General features: G+C 46.1%; 1 protein-coding gene across 2 annotated transcripts in view; it reads right to left on the reverse strand.

Moving 5' to 3' along the window:
- Positions 1–25,027, reverse strand: part of LOC146829602 (heat shock factor protein 3-like) — a 370,027-nt gene that overhangs the window by 115,245 nt on the left and 229,755 nt on the right. For both annotated transcript variants that reach the window (XM_085608309.1, XM_085608307.1), the window contains exon 9: positions 14,673–14,921. In XM_085608309.1, the coding sequence (XP_085464435.1) occupies positions 14,673–14,921 (249 nt within the window). The remainder of the gene's footprint in view (positions 1–14,672; positions 14,922–25,027) is intronic.

Here is a 25,027-nt window from a genome sequence, read left to right on the forward strand (position 1 = left end):
GCCTGAGGTATGAGAATTAGCCCTCTTTCTGGCATTGGATACTACCTAGGAGTCAAACGGTATGTGGCCCTTGATGTATGCTGGGTCTGCAGGGGCAGCTTTATATTTCTTTTCAATCCTGGGGTTAATAACTCTAGCCCTAACAGGATCTTTAAACACCTCTGGTGCGTGTTTAATTACCCCTTTCAACATGGGTAAGATGGAGGGGGACTTTTGTGCGGTATCAAAAGTATCCATTAAGAAATCGTCTTCCACGGGGTTTGTGTGTAAGTCGACCCCTTGGTATTGTGCAGCTTTGTGGACTAGCTGGTTGAAACCCATGGTATCCTCTGGAGGGGAAGGTCTAGAGGGATAGATGTCGTCCTGTGGCACGTTAGGGACATCTGGCGTGTTATAATCATTGTCTGGTGTAGAAGGTGGGCTAGGATCCCCTAGTGGCTCATAGTCTGCATCGTCCCCAGTGTGATCAGAAGTATCATGATCGTCCACTGGTGGAGGAGATAGTGTAGGAGAGTGATGTGGTGGGGGAGGTGGCGGAGGAGGAGGTGGGGAAGGGATCCGGAGGGGAGATGTTGCAATATCTCTCCTTTTAGGTGGTGGAGCCGGTGTAGGCGTGTCCAGTGGTCGTTTCTTTGAGCTAAGAGTGAGTTGACCAGTCTTTGGATCTCTTAGAAGATTCTTTTGGGTGGGGTCTGGTTTAAAAAGCTGTTTTGTTGGAGGCTGTTCTTTCAGTGCCGATTTTTTCGGTTCTGAAGACTTGCGCAACACCGACTCCGAAGTGGGTTTGTGCTCTTCAGGCTTGGAACCGTGAGGTTTTAAAATCTCTGTAGAAGCGTGCGTGCCCGGTTGTTTTTTCAGTTGCGGCGGCTTTTTCGGTTCCTAAGGTTGAGTGTGTGAACCTCTCAGGATCGGCTTTTTGCTATGTTCTGATGTTTTCTTCAGAGTCGAGGGGTTGGTTGTAGTCGATTTGGGTGCCAAGTGCGTGGATGTGGAGGCCATAGTCGGCACCAAGGCGGAGGACGACTTTCTTTTTCGGTGTGGTTTGGGTTTCGGCACCGAGGGTAGGCTGACTCGAGCTAGAGTGGCCGAAAGGCTTAGTTGTTGGCTTCTTTGCCGTGCCCGAAGGTGGGGCAAAGAAGCGCTTTCTCGGTGTGCACCTGAGCCCAAAGGTGAAGGTGTGACCGAAGCCTTTTTCGGTGGTGGGGGTCGGGGTCGACGTCTCTACTTACGACCTGCTGCCCAGGAGTGATGTCCTCGATATCGGAGTCATCGGCTTCGGAGGCGCTGACGAGTCCTTCTTCGGCCTGCACTTGCTCTGGAACATAGACACCCTCGTGGAAGATGTCGTCAGAGATGGATGTCGATGAGCGAGCCATTGTTCGTCGAGCTCAACGATCTCGAATAGTCTTTTTGGAGCGGAGAGAGGCACAAGCTGGACAGTCTCTGGCCTCGTGCTCCGGGGAGAGGTAAAGGTTACACACCTCATACAGATCTGTGTGGGGGAACTTCGACCCACATTGAGGACACTTCTTGAATGGAGTCCTTTCCATGAGCCAAAAGTCAAGGCCCAGGTAGGCCCGAAGGCCTTTGCCAACGAACGGAATCGAGGACTTCGATGTTGAAGAGATGCGCGACGACTAGGGATCGCGATCGAAAACAATACCGGTGAAGGATTGCTTGTCAAAAGTAGGATCGGTAACTGTACCGAACTGGAGCGCGAGAAACACGTCCGAGCCCGATGGCGCAAAAAGATGGAGCCGATACCCATACGCACTATCATCCAAAGGAGGACTCACCTACCTCGTGACCTCCAAAGACAAAAACAAGTGCAAACATCCGGGCACAAAACCAGATGGCGATCTATGCATAGTGTGTGATCTGCAGCTCATATGCCTCAAACAACTGTTTTATTATTCTTGATTACCAAAGAGGCTGATCCATTCTGCCGTCGAAATCTGGAAATCGCGGCAAGGAATACTTTAATAGAATGAGAAAGGCCAGATTTTGCCAGTTGGAGTAAAAAAGGCAGCAATTGTTCTGGCGAAGACTGAATAGGGTGCACCTCAGAGGTTGCACACCAATGACAAAATCTCTTCCACTTGAGTTTATAAGTCTTGATAGTCGAGGGCGCTCTGGCATTAGCTAGGAACTCCCGACAGTCAGCAGGTATAACTAGGTTGGCAAACTCATAGAATTCAGGAGCCATGCTGCTAATCGCAGAGATGTGACCGGATGGTAGACCTGGCCGCAGTTCATTGTCAGCAAGTTCTGTAATGGGCGCAACAGCCTGGGTTTGCACTCCGATAGGAGTAGAAGCTCAGTGAACCAGAATTTGCGAGGCCACCTGGGAGCTATGAGAAGTATTCGGCAGGGTTCTTTCCTCATCTTCCGAAGCACCCTTGGGAATAAAGGAATCAGAGGAAAAGCGTAAGCATAAATCTTTGACCAATTTATCAAAAACACATTCTTGTACGATCCCTGTTGGGGTATCCAACTGGCGAAGATTTGGCATTTACAGTTCCGACTGGTTGCAAATAGATCTACAATTGGTTTGCCCCACAACTGAAAGATGTGATCCAATGTTGGTTGTTGAAGTTCCTACTCGTGGTTGGTTGTAATCGACCTGCTCAATTAATCAATGAATCCTCTAGTATGTTAACCACTCCTGGAAAACGCACTGCCGTCAGTGTTATCTGATGTTGAATAGCCCAATCCCAGATTTGTTGTGCCTGCAGGGATAGCATAGTTGATCTTGTCCCCTCCCTTGTTTGTTTGAATAATGAATACTTGCTGTGTTGTCGTCCGGATTAATACTGAAGCTCCTGATATTATTGAGAGAAAATATTTCAGAGCCAGGAATATTGCTTTCAACTCTAGAAGGTTTGTGTGCAATGTTCTTTGATCCCTGTCCCATTTTCACTTCACTGTCAGTCATTCTAGATGTGCTCCCCACCCTTTGAGGGATGCATCGGTTGTTATTGTGAAACCTGGCGAGTCCACTATGAACGAAAGGCCTGCAGCTATGTTTACGATGTGAGTCCACCATAGGAGCGCTTCTTTCATTTGAGGTGTTATTCTGTTAACATCGTCTAAGGACCCCAAGATCTGCAGCCACTGCTTGTGCAGCTCCTCTTGCAATGGTCTCATTGGCAGACAGTTGGGAACTAGGGGAATGCAAGAGGACAAAATTCCCAGAAGCGATTTGTACTTGCGGATTGAAATGAACTTTCTAGTGAGCAGTAGAGTTGACTACTTATGAATTTTTGTTGCCTTTCTTGTGAGGCAAAGGCCTTTGCCTGATGAGTGTCCAGGGTTGCCTCCAAGAATGTTCTCACCTTTAAGGGGATTAACTGAGACTTTGGGAGATTTATTGAGAGACCCAAGGATTGGAAGGGAGAACGACATCTTAGAAGTGAGAATGCTTGCCACTGTGAAAGATTTTGCCTTTATGAGGTAAACGTCCAGATAAGGGAAGATTTCAATTCCAGCTTGACGTAAATGAGCCACCACCGATGCTAGGACCTTGGTGAACACTCGGGGAGCTGAATGAAGGCCAAAAGGTAGGACTTTGAATTGGAAATCCCTGCCAGCCACTCTGAAGAGTAAGAATTTCCTGTGTCTGGGGAGGATAGGGATGTGAAAATAAGCATCCTGAAAGTCTAGGGTCGCCATGAAATCTTCCTGATTTATCAACTGAAGCACTTCCTGAAGAGACGACATTCGGAAGGATTGCTTTATAGGTCTCGCCTGACCCAGCGCATGTGCTGGTCTGGCGAGACTTATTAAGAGGGCTCCAAAAAGTGCTACCAGGCCAGCTTGGAGCTACAGTGCATGTGCGTGGGTGTGCGCGCGCCGCGCTTTACTGCGATTACTTTCACTTTCGCGGCCGCACGGCCGCTTCGATGTTTGATCGTAATTGCTTTACCGCGAACACTTTCGCAGCTGCACGGCCGCTTTGCATAGCCAATAGGTCTCGCTTTTGGGACCTTATAAGTATTTAGTTATGCAACTGTTGCATGGCTAAACACTTAGAAGGTCCCAAAGGCGAGACCTATTGGCTATGCCAATGCTGGTTTAGAAATGTATTGAGGCAACGAAGGTCTAAAATGGGACGCCACTCTCCCGATTTCTTTTTAATGTGGAAAAACCTCACATAGAACCCTGTTCCTCACTGTAAATTTGGCACCACTTCGATCGCTCACTTCTTTAACACTTTTTATTTATGACAAAAGTTCTTTTAGATGAGCAGGAGGAGGACCTCTGGGAGGGTAATTCGGAAGAATCTTCAAGTGTGACCGTTGGAAACTATGTCCAAAATCCATCTGTCCTTTGTTGTTGCAGACCATTCGGAGAAAAAAAAGGAAATTCTTCCACCAACCTTGACTGAATTGGTGGGAAAAGTGGCTGGCAGTGGGTGGTTGTCACTACCTCTTAGAGTTATCTCTGCCTCTGTAGGCAGTCTTTCCTCTGTAATGTTTGTAGGAGGCAGCAGGAGGTTGTTTTAACAACTGTTGCTGCTGTGACAATGGGTACCTTGATTGACCCTGGTATGTTTGGTACTGTTTGTACTGACTGTAAACTCCCCAAAAGGAGGACGAGCCGCGTCCTCTTGCTCCTTGAAAGGGCTGCTTCTTCAATTGTAGAGTTCCCAGAGCCTTTGCCGTATCTGTGTCCTTCTTGATGGTCTGAAGGGCTTCATCAACGTGTTGTCCAAATAACGATTCACCATCATAAGGCATGTCAATTATCTTTGTCTGCACTTCCTGTCTGAATGAAGTAGCCTTTAACCAGCCCTGATGCCTCAGGACCACAGTTCCAGCCAGTTGACGAAATCCCGTGGAAGAAACATCCACTTTGCAATCGATGATCTCAGCAGAGATCCTTTCTCCCTCCTGCAGGATCTTGGGAGCCTCAGATTTGGATTCCTCCGGTAACATTTCTATATATAGTGAGGCCTTAGCTTGACGGAAATTATACAGTGTTACAAATGAAATAACTATAAAATTCATCTCTATAATATGAAACCTATTACTATATGTATATGATTTGTACAGTTACATAGAGATGTTGGTTTATTATTCATTCTTCTACTCTCTTGAATGTTACACTGAGTTACTTTATCCCTGACCTGGGTGCTAGCCACCTATTATGACACCCTTTACTGTCTTTCTCATTTTTTCCATCCCTGTTTTCCGTCGCTTTTGTTACGCGATTCTTTTAAATGTATGAGTCTGAGAAAGAGTCAGTGGTATGAATGGATCTATGGAGTGTTTGATGGTGTAGATTGTGCTTTGATGAAAGTTTTTAAAAGGTTTTTTGGTTCATCTTTTCCGGCGGGGGAAGGTTTGTATACCCATTGTAATTATATATTTCTGTGTAAATCCTTATTATTGCTTTAGTTTGAACATGTATAGAGGACTCTAGATATTGTCCATATGTACACTTCACTACATATTTAAAAAAAAGTAGAGTCTTGTTCTTCAGTCATTGGAACTTATACAAAAAAACTTTTCGGCTTCAATAAAGTATTGTTTTTTGCTTATTCATCCATGCCTGTATGCACCAAAATGTTTTATTGGCAATGCTACATGTTGTGATATTTTGTTTTCTCCAGTTGATGGACCCATCTCAGACTATATAGAGACGCTGTGCGCTCATTCTCATACGCAGGTGACACTGTGCTCCTTCCCGCCCGGAAGGTTGTTGCTGTTTAGTATATATGGTCAAATGTCTGACCACATTTGGCAGTTATATCTGCCTAAAATAGCAAGAGAATTGGCAGCTGTAACAGTATCTGCAGCCATAGTTGAGAATTTTTTACAGATGGGGTCGAGGCGTCTTCTATCTCCATCAGGTGGGGCCAACAATGGAGAAGCAGGATTTCTGGCACGATGCTGAGCTGCTTGCGAAACCACAGAATCTGGCTTAGGTTGCCTGATAAGGCAGTCAGGCGAGTTATCCGGAGCCTTATATTTCTTCTCCAAATTTGGGAAAGACTACTGGAATAGATGCTGGTGTCTTCCGGACCTTTAGACCCTCTTGCCACATAAAGTATAGGAATAGCACGGACCGGTCTCTTCGTTTGTTCTTTGAAATCGTACAGGAAATAGTCAGCCTGCTTAGTCACCATGGAGAGCTGAAACCTCTTTGCAGCTCTCTCCATGAGGGTATGGAAGCCACCAATATCTTCAGGTGGTGAATCTATTGGAGGTGGAGTGGAAGGCGATGGTGTCTGGATCTGATAGTCATCCCATTCGTTGGGAAGGGATACTTCATCCAACTCTCTTCCTTCTCTCTCCTCATCAGTGGTATGAACCTCCCGGTCCTGATGTTGCATTGCCGCAGGTACTGGGGTAACCGGAGTGGAGGGTCTAATTAGCAGTGAAGGCTGTGTAATTGAGGAATGGAAGATGCCGGCTCTGAAGGAGGGAATCTGCTGTAGTAATCCTCTACGTTATGCTGTAAATTTGAAACCAGAGAAACAGGCATTTGGATTGTTTGATCAGTTTGCCTCTCCTGGTTGGTGACTTCACGATGAAATACATAGTCATCCTCCTCATCATCATCATCCTGGCATTTAATGAGAAGGTCAGAGGGACTGTGAGCCACCCCGAACATTCCCTAATCTTCCGATTCCTCCTCATCTGCTCCATAATCAAACATTTTCTCTGGAAGACACCTTACTTGGAGATGTGTGAAAAGGCAGTATAACCTCCTATGAAGGTCTTTTTTCTTGAAAATAGCTAAATTAGTTGAGGGGACTAGCATCGACGACGTCAAGCAAACACCGACGAGGACGTCATAGATGAAGTTTGTGTCAACAGTTCTTCCGTCGACTATCTGGATGTTAACGTAGTTCGTCCAGGAGGATCTGCATCCAAAATCTTTGGTTCCGTCGACGAGGCTACCGTTGACAAGAGACTTGAATTTGAGAGCCACCGACAGTCGCAGTGGCGAAGAGATTTCCGTCAACGAAGGTATTTTCTTTTTCGTCGTCAAAGAAGACAAAGCTGTAATCGTAGACGGTCTCACCTACACAGATACTAACGTTGACGGTGATTGTGCCGGTGACATGATCATCGTCGTCTGAGGAGACAAAAAAGTCGACGTCGTAGTCGTGGCAACAGATTTTCGTCAAAGGAACCATCGACGGTTCCGTCGACGGAGCATCTTTTTGGTGAGGTAAAGTCGTCTCAGGAAGAGACCTTGACACCTGCTTCATTACTGAAGTAGTTTGAGAAGGCGTAGAGGGCCCAGACTGGCCTTTAAGACAGGCTGGATCTTTTTTGGAAGATGAAGGGTATTCTTCATGTTGTAAAGTGTGGTGATGTATCCTTAACACCTTAGCAGTCTTAGGAGACGCCCGCTCCGCCTCACTTGATCTTTTCTTTGAAGCTGTAGTTTGAAGTGAGGAATCACTCTCCTCGTCAGATAAAGGATTGTCTTTGGTTTTAAGCTTCTGTAGCCACAGAAGAAGACGTCCTTCTCTATCTCTCAAAGTTTTTTGAGGAATGGTTCTACAAATTTTGCAGCCTCTCACCTGGTTTTCAGGGTGAAGGCAATAAATACACTTCTTGTGGGGATCATCTGAGTGAAGTCTTAATTTCCCACAAGAATCACAATGCCTGAAGAGAGATCTTTTCGAAGAAGACATGTTGATTAAAGATCTGATAGAATTCAGAAGGCCAAGAGAAAGTACCGAGCAGAGCTCAGGGACACTCCCTTCACACGACGTGGGGTAGAAAATCTGAGAGCCTGGAGCCTCTGTGGAGAGGGTTCTAGAGGGTGCTCCTGTAGGAGAGTAGGGTCTGCTTTCTATGTTCACCCCCACTTTTTGCTTTTGCTTTACTGGTTTTCGACTTAGATGTGGCTGTGGGCCTGCTAATCAGACCCACAGCCCTGCTGTTCTCTCTCTAAATTAATACTATGTACTTTAGGTGCATAACCCATTTGGATAGGATCACCTTATTGCTGCTGCCACGACACAAGTCTGACCTCCTGCAGCTGGGAGTGATCCCAGCCAGGGAGGCCTGGACAATAGGTTTCCTGCTTGGGGAGGTGCTAGCACCTCCCCAGACAGCCTTTAGTGTATTGGGGCAGGGTGGGCTGAAAGGAATGAGACATGCCTGGGGCACACAAGGTGTTCCTTGCATAGTCCAGTTCAAACCGGCGCTGGGGCACTCCAGCCCCAGCTCTGGCGCGAAACTGGACAAAGGGAAGTGGGTGTAACCACCCCCTCCCAGGTCCCACCCATAAGGCGTGACCTAGCAGGTATCCCAGCCCCCCAGATTAGTATAAGAGTGGGAGTTGGGCCTCAAGAGATTAGATTATCCTGAACCTGCAAAACTGAACAGAAACTCTGGACCTTCGACATTCGACGAAAGAAGAAGACTGAAGAATCTCCCTTGTAGCCAAGGAGTGGCTACCCTGTGCAAACAGGCACCATCAAGAGACTACCCTTTGCTTTGCGACCGTTCTACGAGGAACCGACTGCAGAGCCCGACCAGAGCCTTGATTTCCAGACTTCTCCGACCCTCATCCACATCTGCAGCAGAGCTGAGATCCGTGGAGGCGACGAGCGACGTGGGACCGGCTATCTGGGAAAAGTGGCTAGTAATTTACAGCGCAGCTTCTGAGGTACCCTCGAAGTTGTGCACCGGGGATTGAGAAGCCCCAACCCCAAGCACCATCTGCACCGAAGACCAGCCCCCCACACTCCACGAGTCCTGCGTGGGGCCCTTCAGCATTTTCCTGCTTGCCGCGTCTGTCCGGTTGCTTGCCCGCTGGCTAGTGGCCTTTGTGACGACGCTCCCTGAAATCTTCTGCGCTGGTTTGGCTCCTCCAGACTGGCTCCCGCTTCTCTGCAAAGAAGAAGCACCCCAGACCTTCCTGGTCTGCACCAGAAGCAAGTCCCTTGTTCTTCGTGGGTTCCGCTTGCCAAGGCTTGGTGAGTCCTAGTCCAACTTCGACGCCGCCGACAGCAAGAGCCTTCGTGGGACAGCTCGCCTCCTGGTCCTGGTCGTCCTCGACGCTTCCTGGTCCTCCTGGCTGCAGCGACAAGCTTCACCTTCACCTGCAATCTTCACGACATCGCCTGGTTCCTTCCTGGTTCCACGTGGTCACTGGCTAGTGACCTTGACTCTGTCCCTTCTGCTTGCAGGTTTCTTCTCTTCTTGATCCCAGCCTTGGGATCCACCGGACACTCTCCCCTGACTGCCTGTCAGCATCTTTCTTCAGGCATCCATAGGAGTCGACGACGAAAACGACGCATCTTCACCCCTATGCACCCGCAGCCTGTGGGCTAGGTAACTTGGGTACTCCGGTGCTCATCAGGATAGTGACTATCCTAGTGTCTAGTTTTCAAGTCTCAACTTCCTAGCTACTCCGGAAGTGTCCTAAATCTACCGTTTTCCAAACTGTACTATTGCTATTGACTTTTACGCGTGAGTGTTTCCACTCTGCACACGAATCCCGTGGGCCTCCCACTTCCTAACTAACGCTAGTGTAGTGTAGCCCCAGCGATTCCCTAGGCCTAGGCCTATTCTATTTCCGTGACAGTGGTTCTTATACCACTTACTTAGTATATGGTTTGCGTGGCCCCTAGGGCCTAACTGTATTACTTACCTGTGTGACTTACTGTATGCATTAATAAGACTGTGTTGTACTTACCTCTAATCTCATAAAGAGTGCTGAGGGTTTGCTTAGAATAAATACACTTTATTTTATATATATATCTGTTGTGGTGTCCTTTCATTTGGTATTCAAGGGATTATATATGGTATCACAGCTGGCTTCACATGCCATTCAGAGTTTAGCCTAAGACTGCTCTTGTCCATGCTACCACTAGGATAGCTGGTCTATAAGGTTGACTTTACAACCAATCACCATAAGGGTATTTGGACTGATATAAGGTGTACACTATAACTAGTGACATCATACATCAGGCCAACTTCTCACAGCTCCCACCTGATTGGCTGGAGTTTTGACCATACCTAATGACTAGGACGAGATATTCAAGTGAATGGTTTTTTCTCTATTAACTTTAATGTTAGAGTAATTACTTACTGCTTTTTATGTACCATGGGACTCCCACTTCGACGACAGGGAACGATTCAAGCATGTGAATCTATTGAAGATACCCCAATTCTGGAGAATAAGGACTATTGCCTTCTTTTTTCTACTACAGATGAAAGCACTGCATGATAACTGATGCTCAACAAGGATTATGGGGTCACATACTATGCCCGAGTATTTTCTTCATGTTGCACTACACACGATTTTATTGGCAGTGTAGGAAAGTAGGATCTTTCTGACATGGCTGCTCTCACTTTTCCCTAGTGTCAGTGTGTTTAGACTGTAGTATACCGTGCACCTGCTAAACAGGATGCCAGTTTCAGTGCTCTCTCTCCTCTAAATAAACTGGTAAGTACTGTGTACACCCCACAATTGTCATACTGATGTACCACTGTAAATCCCTAGTATAAGGTACTAAGGTACCCAGGGCACTGATACACCAGGGGTCTCCCAGGGGCTGCAGCATGTATTACGCCACCTATGGGAACCCATGCAAACTGTGTCCAAAGGGCTGCTATCGCAGCCTGCTTGAAATGGTGCCTGCACCTTTCACTTCAGATATAATTTTTACCTTGTAACCCGTCACTGCACTTAAAACCTAAAAGTCACCCTTAAGGTAGGCCCTTTAGCCCATGGGCAGGGTACATGGTTCTAAGTGTGAGGGTGCCCTGCATGAGTAGAGATACCCGTTCAGACCCTGGACTCCATTCTCTTGGCTTTGCAAGTGAGGGAAAGCCATTTTAAAGCATATAGTGGACACTGGCAAACTCGAGATGCCTAACTACATAATGGCTTCACCGAACCTGGTCATGTTTGGTATCAAACATGTTGGAATCATGCTACTACACCTATCCCAGTGTTAGTTGTATGACAACATGTACTGGGGAGGCTCCTAAGAGCCCCCACCCCCAATGTCTACTGGTGCAGCCTTGCACAGGCTGCATGCAAGCCTGTGCTGCCACCAACACCAGACACTAGTCTGCCCTCCTGCTGGTGAGCCTAACATAGCTGGGGCAGGCAGAAGAAAGGATCTCCTTTAGAATTAGGGGTTTCTGGGCTAGGGTAGGAGGGTGCTTCGGAGCACCACAACACTGTTTCGAAGAGCACATTTGGTTCCCTCCTTTCAGAATCTGGCTTGCTCCAGTTCAGAAGCCCGTAATTCCCGCTCTGGTGTGAAAACACCCAGTGAGATGTCCAGAGCTGCACCAGGTGGCCGCTTGATTCTGCCATCTCTAAAGCAAGATAAGCAGAGGTCCTTGGGAGCGTCTGACTGGTCAGACCATCAGAGTAGCTTTAAAGACCCCCCCTTGATAGATGGGTGACTGCAGATGCGGGTCAACGTTCTTGCTGAGTTACATAAGGGCTTCCCTTACGGTGAGACACTAGATTTGTCTGGAACAAGGATTCCTCTGCAAGAGTCACCTTCAGGGTCCTCCACAAGATTCTTCTGCTCCTGGACACTGGACTCTACTGTTAGGCTGTGCCGGACTCAAGATAAGACTGCTCCTGGTAGGAAGGATCCTACTGCAACTTAGTCTCCATTTTTTTGCACCCATCCTGCAATATCCATGGAAGTGCATTCTTCTGAGTCACAAGGACTCTGTGTGCATCAAGGACAGCTGGAAGGAATCTTCCTTGAAGTGAAGGAATCACTTTCCTGCAACCGCAGGCACCATAACATCGATGACTGGTCTGTAGATCCTGCTGTCCCACGGACTCTTCAAGGCTCTACAACACAAGTGGTGGTTTGGTAGCTCTCCCGAGGCCTAACCTGTCTTCTATGCAATTTGGAATACTGCAATACCTTGTTGAGCTGCTGGTACTACATTACTGTGCACCACGTCGGTCTGCTGTTGCCAAGGCTTGTTGAGTCTCCAGTCCGAAGATCTTCAAGCTCAAAGAAGCCCTGGCCTCAAGCATCACCGTCCTTGCATTTCCTGTGACATGGGCCTCCATCTTTGCTGCCGAGGTCTCCCTGTGCCTGCTGCCAGAGGGTCCTCCTGGGGTCTCAAATGAATCCTGCTAGCTTCCTGCTTGCTGAGGGCTAGCTCTAACTTACCTGTGCAGAGTTAGTTCGCTGGACCTTGCTGGTCCTCCCTTTCGCAACTCTTCTTGGGACATGTCTTCTGCACTTGCAAAGGCTTGTTAGTGACCTTGCCGGCCACTAACCTCCTGCATTTCTTCAACCGTCGTGGAACAGCTCCTGGATGCTCCTGTATTCCACATCGTAGCCTGGGCTCCACAGCGGCAACCCCAGGACCTCCTGCCGTAAAGTAAACCCAAGATGGGTGGGCATTGCGCTCCTGTACCTCCTGGACAACAGTGGGCGGTTTGGACTCAGTCTCCTCTCTCCTCAGGTGCGCCTTGTTCAGAATCCATGCCTGGGTTCAACTAACCTGGTCCACTGGTCATAATAGCAGCGGGGCTTTCGAAGATTTCCATTGACTTGTGTGCTTCCGACACCACTTCACACCTATGCACCCGTACTCTCTGGTGTAGGTATCCTGTTTCTCTGGGTATCCACGGGTGGGGGTGCTCTCCAACCTCCCTGGTTCCACAGGGTTTCTTTAGGGTCCTCTGGGAAGGGTCCTGAATCCTAAAAATCCTAATTTGTTGTTGTTCTATGTACTCTGTCCCAGGCAATCGCCTCTGCACCCAGACGCCTAGGAACTCCTAGTTACTTACCTTGGGTGGTTCTGTGCTTTCCCTGGCATCCAGCTACTTGGTTGGTAGTCTTGGTTAGGTACCTCTTTGGTATTAAACTTACTTCGTACATGGTTTGGCTCATCCTATAGGAGCTCATGTGTTTTTGTGTGTTTTACTTACCTGTTTTACTGATATATGTAATTGTATATGCATATCTCCAGGTAGGAGTTATACCAAAATAGTTTAGTATTGGTGTGTTTTAAATACTACAGTATTTTTCTAATACTGGTGTGGTTCTTTCCTGTGTAACACTCACTGGCTGACTTGTGTGGTGAATCCACCTGCTTTACACCCTCCTGGATAAGCCTTAGCTGTTCTCCGCAGCTATCCCTTGGGAGCTTTGCTTACCAGGGACCCCTTACACTATTACTAAGGGTTGCCTGGACACAGTGCAGAGTGTATCATCAATAGGTGTACACCTTATACTGAGCCAGCCTCCTACAGGCAGCACATACAAAGATTCCAAAAATGTTAGGTCCTGTAGAAGCCCCAAGAATCTCCAAGGAGGGCGTTTCTAGGGCTAAAACATGTAGATAATTACAAGGGGGTAAATTATGGCCCCTTTATTTTTAATAAACCCACACAGGGACACAAATAAAGTTTTTTTCCCATGCAAGGTATTTTTTAACAGTTTATTGATCTCTGCGTTTTAGATAGCTGTGTTGTAGGTAATCATCCTATCTTCAAACACAAACCTTTAAGTTAGGCTGTCTGCACCACATGTAGATTACCAAAAGAAATATCAAGAAGTGCTACCCTACACTGCAGGGTTGTAGCTCACGCTGTTGACAAGTCATCAGTGTGAGGAGGTGCCCTATGAGGAAGCGCCCTATGAGGAAGCATGCTAATTGATGGTGGGTGAATGTATCAGTCCTTTAAAAAGCAGGACTTTTTTTATAAATATTTTATAACACTATGACCCTTAGCAATCAGGTAGTCAGATTTTCTACTGGGTATGTTTGATGTTGAGTTGTACTTTAGGGTCGTACCCTTTTGGTCTAATATTCTCCATTGCCCCCTTTTTTGTGTAAACACTAGCAGAGAGAAGGCAAGAAGGTCTCAGAACATTTCTGGAGAGCAGCAGTTAGTAAGAGATTAGACAGCAGAGAGGTAGTCCAGATAAGGTAAGCAGTATGTCAAGGTACGATGAACCCAGCCAAATCAAACAGAAAATGCGAAAGAATACATAATTACCCTTCACTTCATGTTTGGCCACCGTTTCTATGTCAGCGCCTGAATACCATACAATGCCACTAGAACATAGTAAATCCTTTCTGTAACCCACAACAGTGGGACCATGATGGCTCTGGTTGATTATTTGGGTTAACGACTAGCAAGCTAGATACCCTGCAACAAATAACCAGGTAATGGGAGAAATGCTTGACTTAATCTCTGCCACTGGTCATCTCTAAGTCTGTCTACTATAATTTTTTAGCCATTTGTCACTTTAGTAACAAACATATGCTAATCAGCTCTGGGCCTATTGGAACAGGAAAAATCCATCCCGAACTACTATCTCCCCTCGAGGCAAGAACAATTGAACTGGAATGTGGAACTAATTAATCACCAATGACTAGCAAGGTAGATCTCATCATAGATTGTTGGATTTCTTGATGTGCAGTACAGACTTCTGCAGGAAGAGTTTTGAACATATTCAACCTCTGAAAGGGTGTGAATAGCAGGCACGTGACAGTGGGGTGGCTTTGGTCTTAAATACAGAGGCGAACTAGTTGGTGGTGTAACCCTCCATTACTTTTGATGTGACTTCATTGATAGTATACCGTCTCCTCGTTATGTTTACATTGAATATAGAATTAAACTGTAGATCTTTAATTAGCATTAGTTTGGATCAGTCAGTTTGAGATTAAACCTACCCACAATAGAAATCATACCTGTCGAGTATTATGTCACTCGGGGTTGTTGAGGTGCTCTCCTTCAGAATGGAGTTTATAACTGCGTCTGGGTCCTCCCCATCACTCTCCACAAGGGAGGGCAGTTCCAGTGTGCCACTTTCTGTTCCACCAGTGGTCACAGAGTTGCTAGTAATGTGCTGCGAATGAATTGGGGATCCTTGCTCCGTAAGAGATGCGTGTGACACACTGCCTAATGATTTAGAGTGTCCTGGGCTCGAGAGAGACTGCCTGAAAAGTAAGGAAATATGTAAGTCATCAACCCAACTATTTCTTGTACTCATGGTTCATTTCCAACTTATTCCTCTATTGCATATCAATTTCAGTTAATGTGAAGCACTCCCTTCCCCAAAAAGATATTTACATCCAATTAGCAAAACATTAATCAAACAGAAAAAATAAATAGTCACTTATCTGTAAAACCAACTGGTTTCTTCATTAAATTCATGAACTCATGTGCAGGACTGGCACTTTATTAGATAGAAACAGCTCTCCAACTGTGGCAAAGCCTTTTCAGTTCAATTACTATCACTTTATAGTGGGCAGGTAGCTCAAACCCCACAATTCAGCAAACTAAAAGAGGCAGGGTGTGATACTAAAATTAATATCCCAATCCACTGCCTCTTTTGGGGAAGAGGGTTGCATGCACAATCATAAAGCTACCATCGATGGAGACTTGGTCTTACAGTTAACTAGCCTTTTTTTCTCTATTATGGGAACTTGATTAATATTTGTAGGAGGCTGGCTCAGTATATGGTGTACATCTATTGGTGAGGCACCCGGAGTCAAACCTTGTGGTAGTAGTAGTGGTCCCTGATAACCAAAGCTCTCAAGGGGTAGCTGTGGAGAGCAGCAAAGACTTAGTCAGAAGGGTGTAAAGTGGGTGCATTAACACAGTAGTCAGTCAGTAAGCTTACACACAAGAAAGAAACAAAATACTTCTGTATTTATTAAACACAACACTAAGAACTATTTTGTACATCTAATACAGGAGGGTCAGTGGCCGGCAAGACCACGAACAAGTCTTGGCAAACACAACAGTCTCGTTGCAGGAAAAAATGCTTGGATGCAGACCAGCAAGGTTTGTGGGATTAACTCAACATGGGTAAGTCAGGGCCAGCCCTCAACACGCAGGAGAGCCAGCAGGAATCGCTGGAGACCCCAGGAGGACACTGGCACCAGGCATAGGGAGTCCTATGGAGGCCTCAGAAGCACACAGATGATGGACGACCAAGTCACAGGAGATACAGGGAAGACAACACATTTGGAGCTGTGTGATGCTAGAGGCAGGGGCTTCTTGGAGCTCAAAGATCTTCAGTCAGGACAGTTGACAAGCCTTGGCAACGGCAGACAGACAGCTCACAGGGATGCGGTTCAGGTCAGCTGGAGAGGGATTACAGTTTCCAAAGTTGCAGGGATGACAGTTGAGTACTCGGGGAAGCAATGAAACCACCACCTGTGTTGCAGAGCCGGGAATGTCCATGGGACAGCAGGATCACCAAGCCAGTAGTCGATGTTGAGGTACCTGCAGATGAAGGGTAGAGACTCCTTCACTCCAAGGGAGATTACTTCTTGCTTGGATGCAGGCAGGCAGAGTAGTGGGAGACTTGAGGGATGCACGGCCAGGGAGTTGCAGAAACTTGGAAGAGCAGGGAGATGCAGTTGCAGTTCCCACCAGGAGTAGTCTTGTCTTGGGTCCTGCTCGGTCCAGCAGCAGAGTTCGTGTCCAACAGCAGAATTGTCTTCAGGCAGGTCTTGATGAAGTCCAGGACGAATCTAAGGTCCCACCCTCAGGAGAGCCCTTAAGTAACCCAAAAAGGGGAAAGGACACCTTCTGCTGTGGGCCACCTATCAGAGTGGGTTAGGGACGCTACTCTTATGATCTAACCAGTCAAATGCTCCCAGGGGCCAAGATTCAAGATGACAGAATCAAGCGGCCACCTGGAGGAGCTCTGGCATCTCCCAGGGGAGGAGCAAGACTGTGGTGGGGGGGGGGGCACGGGGTGGGGTTCCCCCTGTCCTTTGTGTAGTTTTGCACCAGAGTGGGAGCCAAGGACTCCTGTACTGGTGGAAAATGCTTTACGCAAGCAGGGCACCAAATGTGCCCTTCAATGCAGTCTGGAGGTGCTTTTGTTCTGCCTTCCCTAGCCCGAGTTAACCTCATCAGCAGGGGGGCAACAGCAGCACGAGCTGGCAGGTAGACCATGCAAGGCTACCTAGGTCGGTCAGGGGGGTCCTCTAAGGAGCCCCCCCAGTACAATGCATCATGCCACTAGCACTGGAATCAGCGTAGTTGCACGATTCCAACACGTTTAATACCAAACATGACCAGGTTCGGAGAATCCATTATGTAGTAAGACATCTCGAGTTACCAGTGTCCACTGCATACCTTAAAATGGATGCCCCACACTTACAAAGCCCAGAGAATGGAGTTTGTGGTTTGTAGGGGTACCTCTGCTCGTGCAGGGGGTATCCACATACCTAGAACCATGCACCCTGCCTGTGGGATGTAAGGCCTACCTTAGAGGTTACTTATAGGTCTTAAGTGCAGTGCATGGGATATTAGGAAAACCTTATATCTAAAATGAAAGGTGAATGCAGCATTTCACGCAGGCTGAATTGGGAGACTCGCAGCCATGTTTGCATGGGCTCCCATGGGTGGCACAATACATGCTGCAGCCCATGGGAGAACCCTTGTGTACAATTGCCCTGGGTACCTCGTACCACATACTAGGGACTTACAGGGGTACACCAGTATACTAACCGTGGGGTGTACAAAGTACTTACCAAAGAATTGAGGAGAGCAGAGCGACACTGGGGTCTTGATTAGCAGGATCCCAGTGTACTACAGTCCAAACACACCGACACCAGGCAAAAAGTGGGGGCAACTATGCCAGAAAGATCCTACTTTCCTACAATATTCACTAAGAATAAATAGGATAGCAAGTTCATGTCTTCCCAAAGAAGGTTGCAGAGCTGTAAATAATGGCAACCCTACAAATGAACCAATGTGACATGCACATAGTAAACATGTTTGAAAAGAAGGCCAAACTACTTAGGAACCAGGCATGCAGAGAAGTTTTGAATGAAATCGATATTTCTTTCAGATCAACCTTTCCTCTATTTGCAACCTGGTCACACACTGGAACATTCTACAGGCATAGCCAGAAACGAAGGCGTTCTACACTTTCAAAGTTCAACGGTGTTTGCCAGCACCAGATCTCTGATATATACAAATGCTTGAATCATACCTTATCAGGCTCCTTTTAACCAACAATCAGCAGTGTAGTCTGACCAGGCGGAATGGCACTCCTAGCTTCCAACCGGACAGCCAGTAATACTGCACAAACGTGAACTAAATTAAACTGAAGGGAGCTGCTGTGGCAGTGAGCCCAAATGTGAATACTGGGCTATGGCAAGCTAAGCGGCATGGCTCTGTGGCTAGGGCATCCCCTCCTACCGCCACAAGGTCTATCATAGGTCCGGGGGTATGTGCCAAGTAATCTCCAGAAGAGATAATATAATAATCCATATTTGTAAAGCGCGAACATATCACCCTTTAAGGTTTCAAGGAGCTGGGGGCAGTCAGGGAGATTAAGTGAGCTATTGCCCACAGTCACATGGTGCTGAGCTGAGCTGCTGCGGGGGTCGAACTGTGAGCCCCACGCTCCAGAGTCAGCTGCTCTGGCCGCTGCAAGAAAACTCTCTCTCATAAAGGCAGACTCCAAGCTGCGGTAGATCAGGGTTTGCTTGACTCACCCCACCTGACAGGGCCTCTCAGCACCACTGCTGGGCTGCCTGCTCTGAAGCAGACAATGTTGTTGTGAATATCAAAATGACGGCTGCCAGGCAGCCCGCTGAGAGAATTTACATATAGCCATCCATGGAATGATGTCTATGGATCCACCTTTTCTCCTATCTTGTGTGTCACTGTTCAGATTCATCTGCCAAACTGTTGTGGGTGCTGGTGGAATTACAAGGAAGGGACTGTTTCTCCCAGCCTGACTTGGGAGTGAGCTGTGGTAGAACTCTCCTCACAGCAGACTGTGGAAGGAGTTTAACCTGCTGGTGCGGAGTACTTTGAGAAACTACTCTTTTGAGTGAATTGAAATGAAAAACAATTTATAAAGTGCACACATGCCCAAAGGCTGAAGGCGTTAGGCACAAGGACTAAACCATCGTAAACAAGACAGCATTTTCATTTTGTAGTAATATTTGATACTCTAAGTGCCACATTCTTCTGTTGCAGGGCAAGGAGCAGGCACTCTAGCACCATCACCTTTGCCCCGCCTTAAGTCGCTTTTCATTGCCTCACCTCAGAGTATGAAATGATTTCCACAATACCTGCCAATCAAATCGTCCCCACATAGAGCCAGAAGTATGAATCTGCTTCTTTCCTCAAGAAGGTCTTGAATTGATCGTTGGTTAGTCACCAGACATTTAGTTGCCAGATTCCCCTCTGGTACACTAAATGATCTGACTATGGGCAAGACTACCAGCCTGGGCATCCATGAGAATGCTGCCTCTGGTGCAAAAAAGTAATTAAAGCGAGAGAAAGAGAGAGGTCATTAAAAGGAAGCACAGTTGTGATCTTGCGGGCATCAAAATCACCAGATGTTCTGTACACCCAAGGTGACAGTCCAGTGTTGTAACAGAGTTCCTGTATGTCCCAATCAACCAAGGCCTGATGCAGCCTAGGCCAATGTTCCAGGGCCTGCCATGACAGCAAAATAAAATAGCCAACCCTTAAAGATAACATCCCATCCTCCAAAGCACAAGAGAATTGCTATTGGAATTCGCTGGATCTAGTCTGGCGCCTAGGGGAAATTCACAAGCTCTGGAACATGCAAATAGAAGTCTCTATCAGAAGGTTGTTTACACATGCTAATATCCAAACTGGGTGCACTGTTACCATCACCCACTAGTGCATTGCTCATATTGATGAATATCATACATCACATTCATATAATATTGACACATTTATTGCCAAGGATCCCATCATCTTGTCACACACATCTATTGCTATATGGGGTTATGTGGCCCTTAGATACATTGTCGACATTGCTAAGTTAGCATTAGTTTGCTTGCCCTATGCTGCTGCTTTTGCGCACGCCTCTGCTGGAGTTTGTTTTCGCGACACTTTGCCTCTGCCCCATACACGATAACAGATTGTTTTTCATGTTCTCAGTTTTCCCTTCAATTCTGTCTGAACATAATGTGCAAGGTTGATCAACAATGTCTCTTGTTATTCTGTTCTGGTCAGTCCCTATTACCTAGACAAAACATGTTACCAACAGCTGCAATATGGAAGAATCGTGCTTTTTTTTTTTTGAAACAATTTATTTTTCCAATATCGCATGGAAGTGACAGAACATTGCAATGAAGTACAAAAGAGGAAAAAAATAAACAAAACAAATAAATAAGCAATTCTGGCAGTTCCTGACAGTGTTCATACCAAAAGAGAGTTCGTGATGCAAACGGCCAAAGCATTATGCAAACCCAACAGTACAGCCATTCCCCACAAGTTGCCGTGCCCTAACAGAGAATACGAATAAGCATGCACATTTTCCCTGCCAGCGAGCGCTTTATGTAAGGAATAGTGCTCTAACCAATGAGAGCAGTTGTCACTTTCCGCACCCAAACCAACCCCATAGTCCATCCATTCCCACCCATCCTCCCCTCGTCCCGCCACTGGAGTACTCTACCGTCAGTGCCCCCCCCCCCAAACCGACCCCACCCCACCTCCCAACACCTCCATGTGCAGTTATCCATGATTGAAGGTGTACCACTAAACGTTCTAAAAGTAACCTCTCAACCCACACCCTCAGGCACTATACCATTATCTGGCTGAGAGTTGGGGGCCTGCTTAAGCTTTTCCAAATAGGCTCTCAGAGGACCCCATATATCCTTGGGTCGGGACGTCAGAGGCATTAAACTGGAATATATCTCCGAATTAGTATTGCAGTATACTAAACTCCTGAGCCAACTCTGTAGGCTGGGAACTGCCTTCCTGCCCCAATGGATGGCGACTTCCCTTTTCGCTAGGAGGAGTCCTAATGCAGTGAATTTCCTAACCTTCAGGGGGATCTGCACTGTATATCCCAACAGCGCGATTTCGGGGAGTGGCGCCAGTGGCAGTTCTATCATTCTCCCCAAGGTGTCGTGGATCGCCCTCCAATAGGGCTGCAGATGGGGGCAGGACCATGCCAAGTGGAAAAAATCAGCATGCGGGGTCGCGCATCTCGCACAGCTATGCGGCCTGCTGGTGAAGAAGAATCGTGCTTTGATATAGCGTTGTTGCAGGTTTTTGAAACAGTCGAAGAAAGCCGTTCCATGAAGCTGAGCTCTGCTGTTCCTATGATGTAAACCCTTGCGTTTAGGTTTTCAGGTAGGGGGTCTGCTAACAACGCCTAGAGATCTATTGTTATATAAAATAACGTCTTACTGCCAAGGGGAGGGTTTTGCCTTTTTCGCAGTCTTTATAAAATGCCGACTCCTTTTGTATTCTATGGTATTGTAACAATGCTGATGATGCTAGCTTTATGCATTATGCTGCTGGTCATGGTTCGCATACTGTTTTATGAATCACTATAGTCAAAAAAACGATTTGAACGTATTAAGTGACTCTGATTATTCATATTGTGGACAAGTACGAGAGAGAGAAAGATAGTCTTGTTCCCGCGACTCTGAGGTGAGTCGGGAGTGCTCGTGTTCTGGGTTGTCAAAACATTCATAGCTTCTTGATATTTGAAGGAGACCAAATGACACACTGTTGCTAGTTGGTTGGGATTTTGGGTACTAAGGTGGTAGGAGGAACAACCCTATTTACTGAGTTACTGTTTTTTTGTGCATAGTTCTGTGTATGAGCAGATTCCCCGCAACACTATGATAGTAAATTGTTTTTAAAAAAAAATGCAAATTATCTCGTTAGTTATTAGTTAAAGGATTGCAAAATGTATCAAGTCATCTAGAAGTTACCTTGGGTATATTAAAATTGACAACTACACCTCTTCCATCAAGTTACTATTGAGTGACGTGCATTAATGTGACATATGCTCAATTTTAACCTATGTTTATAGATATGAATACATATTTGAAAAAACATCTTTACTACATATATGTTAATTCAATACATACATGTTATAGTAGGCATGTTTATGGGTTTCTGTATATGGGTGTTTAGCTTCTTTGTAGGACAACAAAATAAGTTATTTACCTGTAACTTGTGTTTTCCAGTCTTGGTATCTTTCATAGATACACATACTTGAATCATTGCCCGTGAAAGTGGAAGTCCCACTGTATCATAATACCGCAGTATGTATCACTACCATAGGATCTAATGAGAATGAATAATCACTTAGATAGCCTATCTTAGTCCCTTTTGTTTTTTATTTTTTTTAAAGGACCAAACTTCAAGCCTTTACCAATCAGGCAATAGCACTCTCCAGAATAGTCCCAAGAGAGGCTGATTCCCTCAGACTTTCAAGCAGTTGTGGGAATAAAATAATCCCAAGCCATAAAAAGAGCCTTTCAGGGGAGGAGGGTGGGTAGCATGTGAATCTATGAAATATACCAATACTGGAGCACTGAACGTAAAGGTAAGTATTTAATTTTCTTCTCCAGTATTGGATTATTCATAGATTCACATGCTTGAATCAGAGTGGCAAGCTGTTCTTGAATTGAATATTTTATACAATAAGTATCCCTTGTGGATGGTGGGTAAAATTTCAACGTGTAAATGCATTAACACGTTATATATATATATATATATATAAAATAAACTTATAGTATACAACAATACTCAAATCTGGTAAATATACATATATAATAAAAGACATGAAAAAAAGCTGCACCTGTAAATAATTATACATAGATACAACAAAAGAGGCTCACTTTATTGGAATAGATGTTGTAACACTGCCTGTCCCGTGGCTGCATCACTACTCTGTGCCGATTTCAGGCAACAGTGCTGAGTGAAAATATGGGTGCTCTGCCACGCACGGCACAGAACATTTTGTCCAGAGGAACAGCAGCAAACAGGCAGCCAAAGTGGACACTGCCCTCGTTGAGTGCGCCTTTGTTTTTGCTGTGAGTGGCTTGCCAGCCTTGGAGTGGTAAAACTGGATTGCGACAGAGATCCACCTTGTGAAGGCTGCCTTTGTGACTGAAGAACTTTGTTAAGATTGTCCATAACATACTAATAGATGATCATTTTTCCACAGCAGTTTAGTACAATGCAGGTAAAACTTAATGCATCTTTTAATGTCGAGCCTATGCAGAGATCTTTCTGCTGGTGATGTTGGATTTGGGAAAAAGGTTCTTAGTAGGATGAGTTCATTAAGATGGAACTGAGATAGGATTTTGGGAATATATTTGGGATTTGTTCTAAGGAGTTTCCATTGAAGCATAAGGCAGGAGACTGTTGTGAAAGCCTGTATTTCGCTCATTCTTCTAGCTGAAGTGAGCATCAACAGAAAAGGAGTAGTTTCTTACCTGTAACTCCAGTTCTGTAGTAGGGGTATCTCTGTTATAGTCATAATCTATGAATAGTCCCGCCCATTTGCGGGGACCCCGGAGCAATCAAAATCTCTCTTAAGCTGTCCTGCATTTGCAAACCTGCAAAGACACTTAAGAGACAGACAAAAATAATACAGCCTAATAACAACACGGCTGCACTGGCCAGCACTTCCTCTGAAGTGAACACAAAAGCCAAAATAAAGTTTAAATGTCATTTTTATTCACATCTGACATGTTCCTTTATTGTATCACACTCCCTTCACCAAAATCCCTTTAAACAATAGAGAGGAAGGGGTGGACAGACAAGCCCTATAGGCTGTCATTATGTGTCTGCTAAAGGGATACCGTGCCTTTAAGAAACTCTCCAGAGACCCCCGGTATCCCAGGATGCACAGCCCAAGCAAGTTACTTTCAGTTCTTTTTGAAGGTGTATAACAACAGGCCTGATACTGTCAGAATTACTCCACCGGGGAGGAGGGAGGGTCGCTTATGACTATAACAGAGATACCCCTACTACAGAACTGGAGTTACAGGTAAGAAACTACTCCTTCTGTAGTAGGGGATCTCTGTGTATAGTCATAATCTATGAATAGAATGGCAAGCCCATCCCAACCAACAAACAGCGGTGGAGTAAGAACCAAACACCAACAAATCACTGTGCAAACAAATTCCTCAGCGAAGCCTGTCCAACCTGGGCATCTGCCCTAGCATCAGAGTCCAGACAGTAATGCTTTGTAAACGTATGGACCGACTTCCAGGTGGCAGCCTTACAAATGTCAGCAATTGGAACATTCCTAAGCAAAGCTGTAGTAGCTGCTTTGCCCCTAGTCGAATGCGCTGTAGGCTTACCCCCTAACGTCTTATTAGCTTTCTGATAACAAAGCTGAATACAGGACACAATCCATCTAGAGATGGACTGTTTTGCGGTAGCTAGACCAGTTCTTACTGAACCATAATTTACAAACAGTTGATCCGACCTGCGGATGTCTTTTGTCTTATCTAGATAGAATTTCAACACCCTACGCACATCTAGTGAATGCAGAGACCTCTCCGCCGGAGAGGAGGGATGCTGAAAAAAAGTAGGCAAAGTTATCATTTGATTTACATGGAAATCAGATATCACCTTAGGCAAAAATTTAGGATGAGTACGCATCACTACTTTAGACGCATGGAATACAGTATACGGCTCTTGACAACACAGAGCCTGAATCTCACTTACCCTCCTGGCCGATGTAATGGCCACAAGGAAGGCAGCCTTCCAGGACAGATGCTGCAAAGAAGCCTTATGAATAGGCTCAAAAGGCTCCCTCATCAATCTGGACAACACCACGTTCAATTCCCATGGTGGAGAAGGTCGTCTAACAGGGGGAAACACCTTACGCAAACCCTCCAAAAAATCTTTAATCACAGGGATTTCAAAAAATGAGGTTTGGGAAGGGCCCTTTCTGTACGCAGTCAAAGCTGCAAGATGAACTTTAATAGACTGAAAATAAAGCCCAGATTGAGCTAACTGCAGCAGATAAGGCAAAATAACATCTTTACAGGATGTAGGGTCAATGTCCTTTGCCTTGCACCATAAGCAGAATCTCTTCCACTTATAGGCGTAAGAAGTCCTCGTAGACGGCCTCTTCGCCGCTTTCAAGATCTCCATACAGTCCTGAGGTAGGTTCAAGTGTCCATACTGTACTAGCTCAGGAGCCATGCTGCCAAACTCAAGGATGAGAGATTGGGGTGGACCATCTGTCCTCCGAACTTCGTGAGAAGGTCCGGCCGACACGGCAGGCGCCGGTGTGGCAGGACAGACCGGTGAAGAAGGTCGG

This window comes from Triturus cristatus, chromosome 5_2, assembly GCF_964204655.1.
Source record: "Triturus cristatus chromosome 5_2, aTriCri1.1, whole genome shotgun sequence".
In the NCBI taxonomy this organism is placed as follows: Eukaryota; Metazoa; Chordata; class Amphibia; order Caudata; family Salamandridae; genus Triturus; species Triturus cristatus.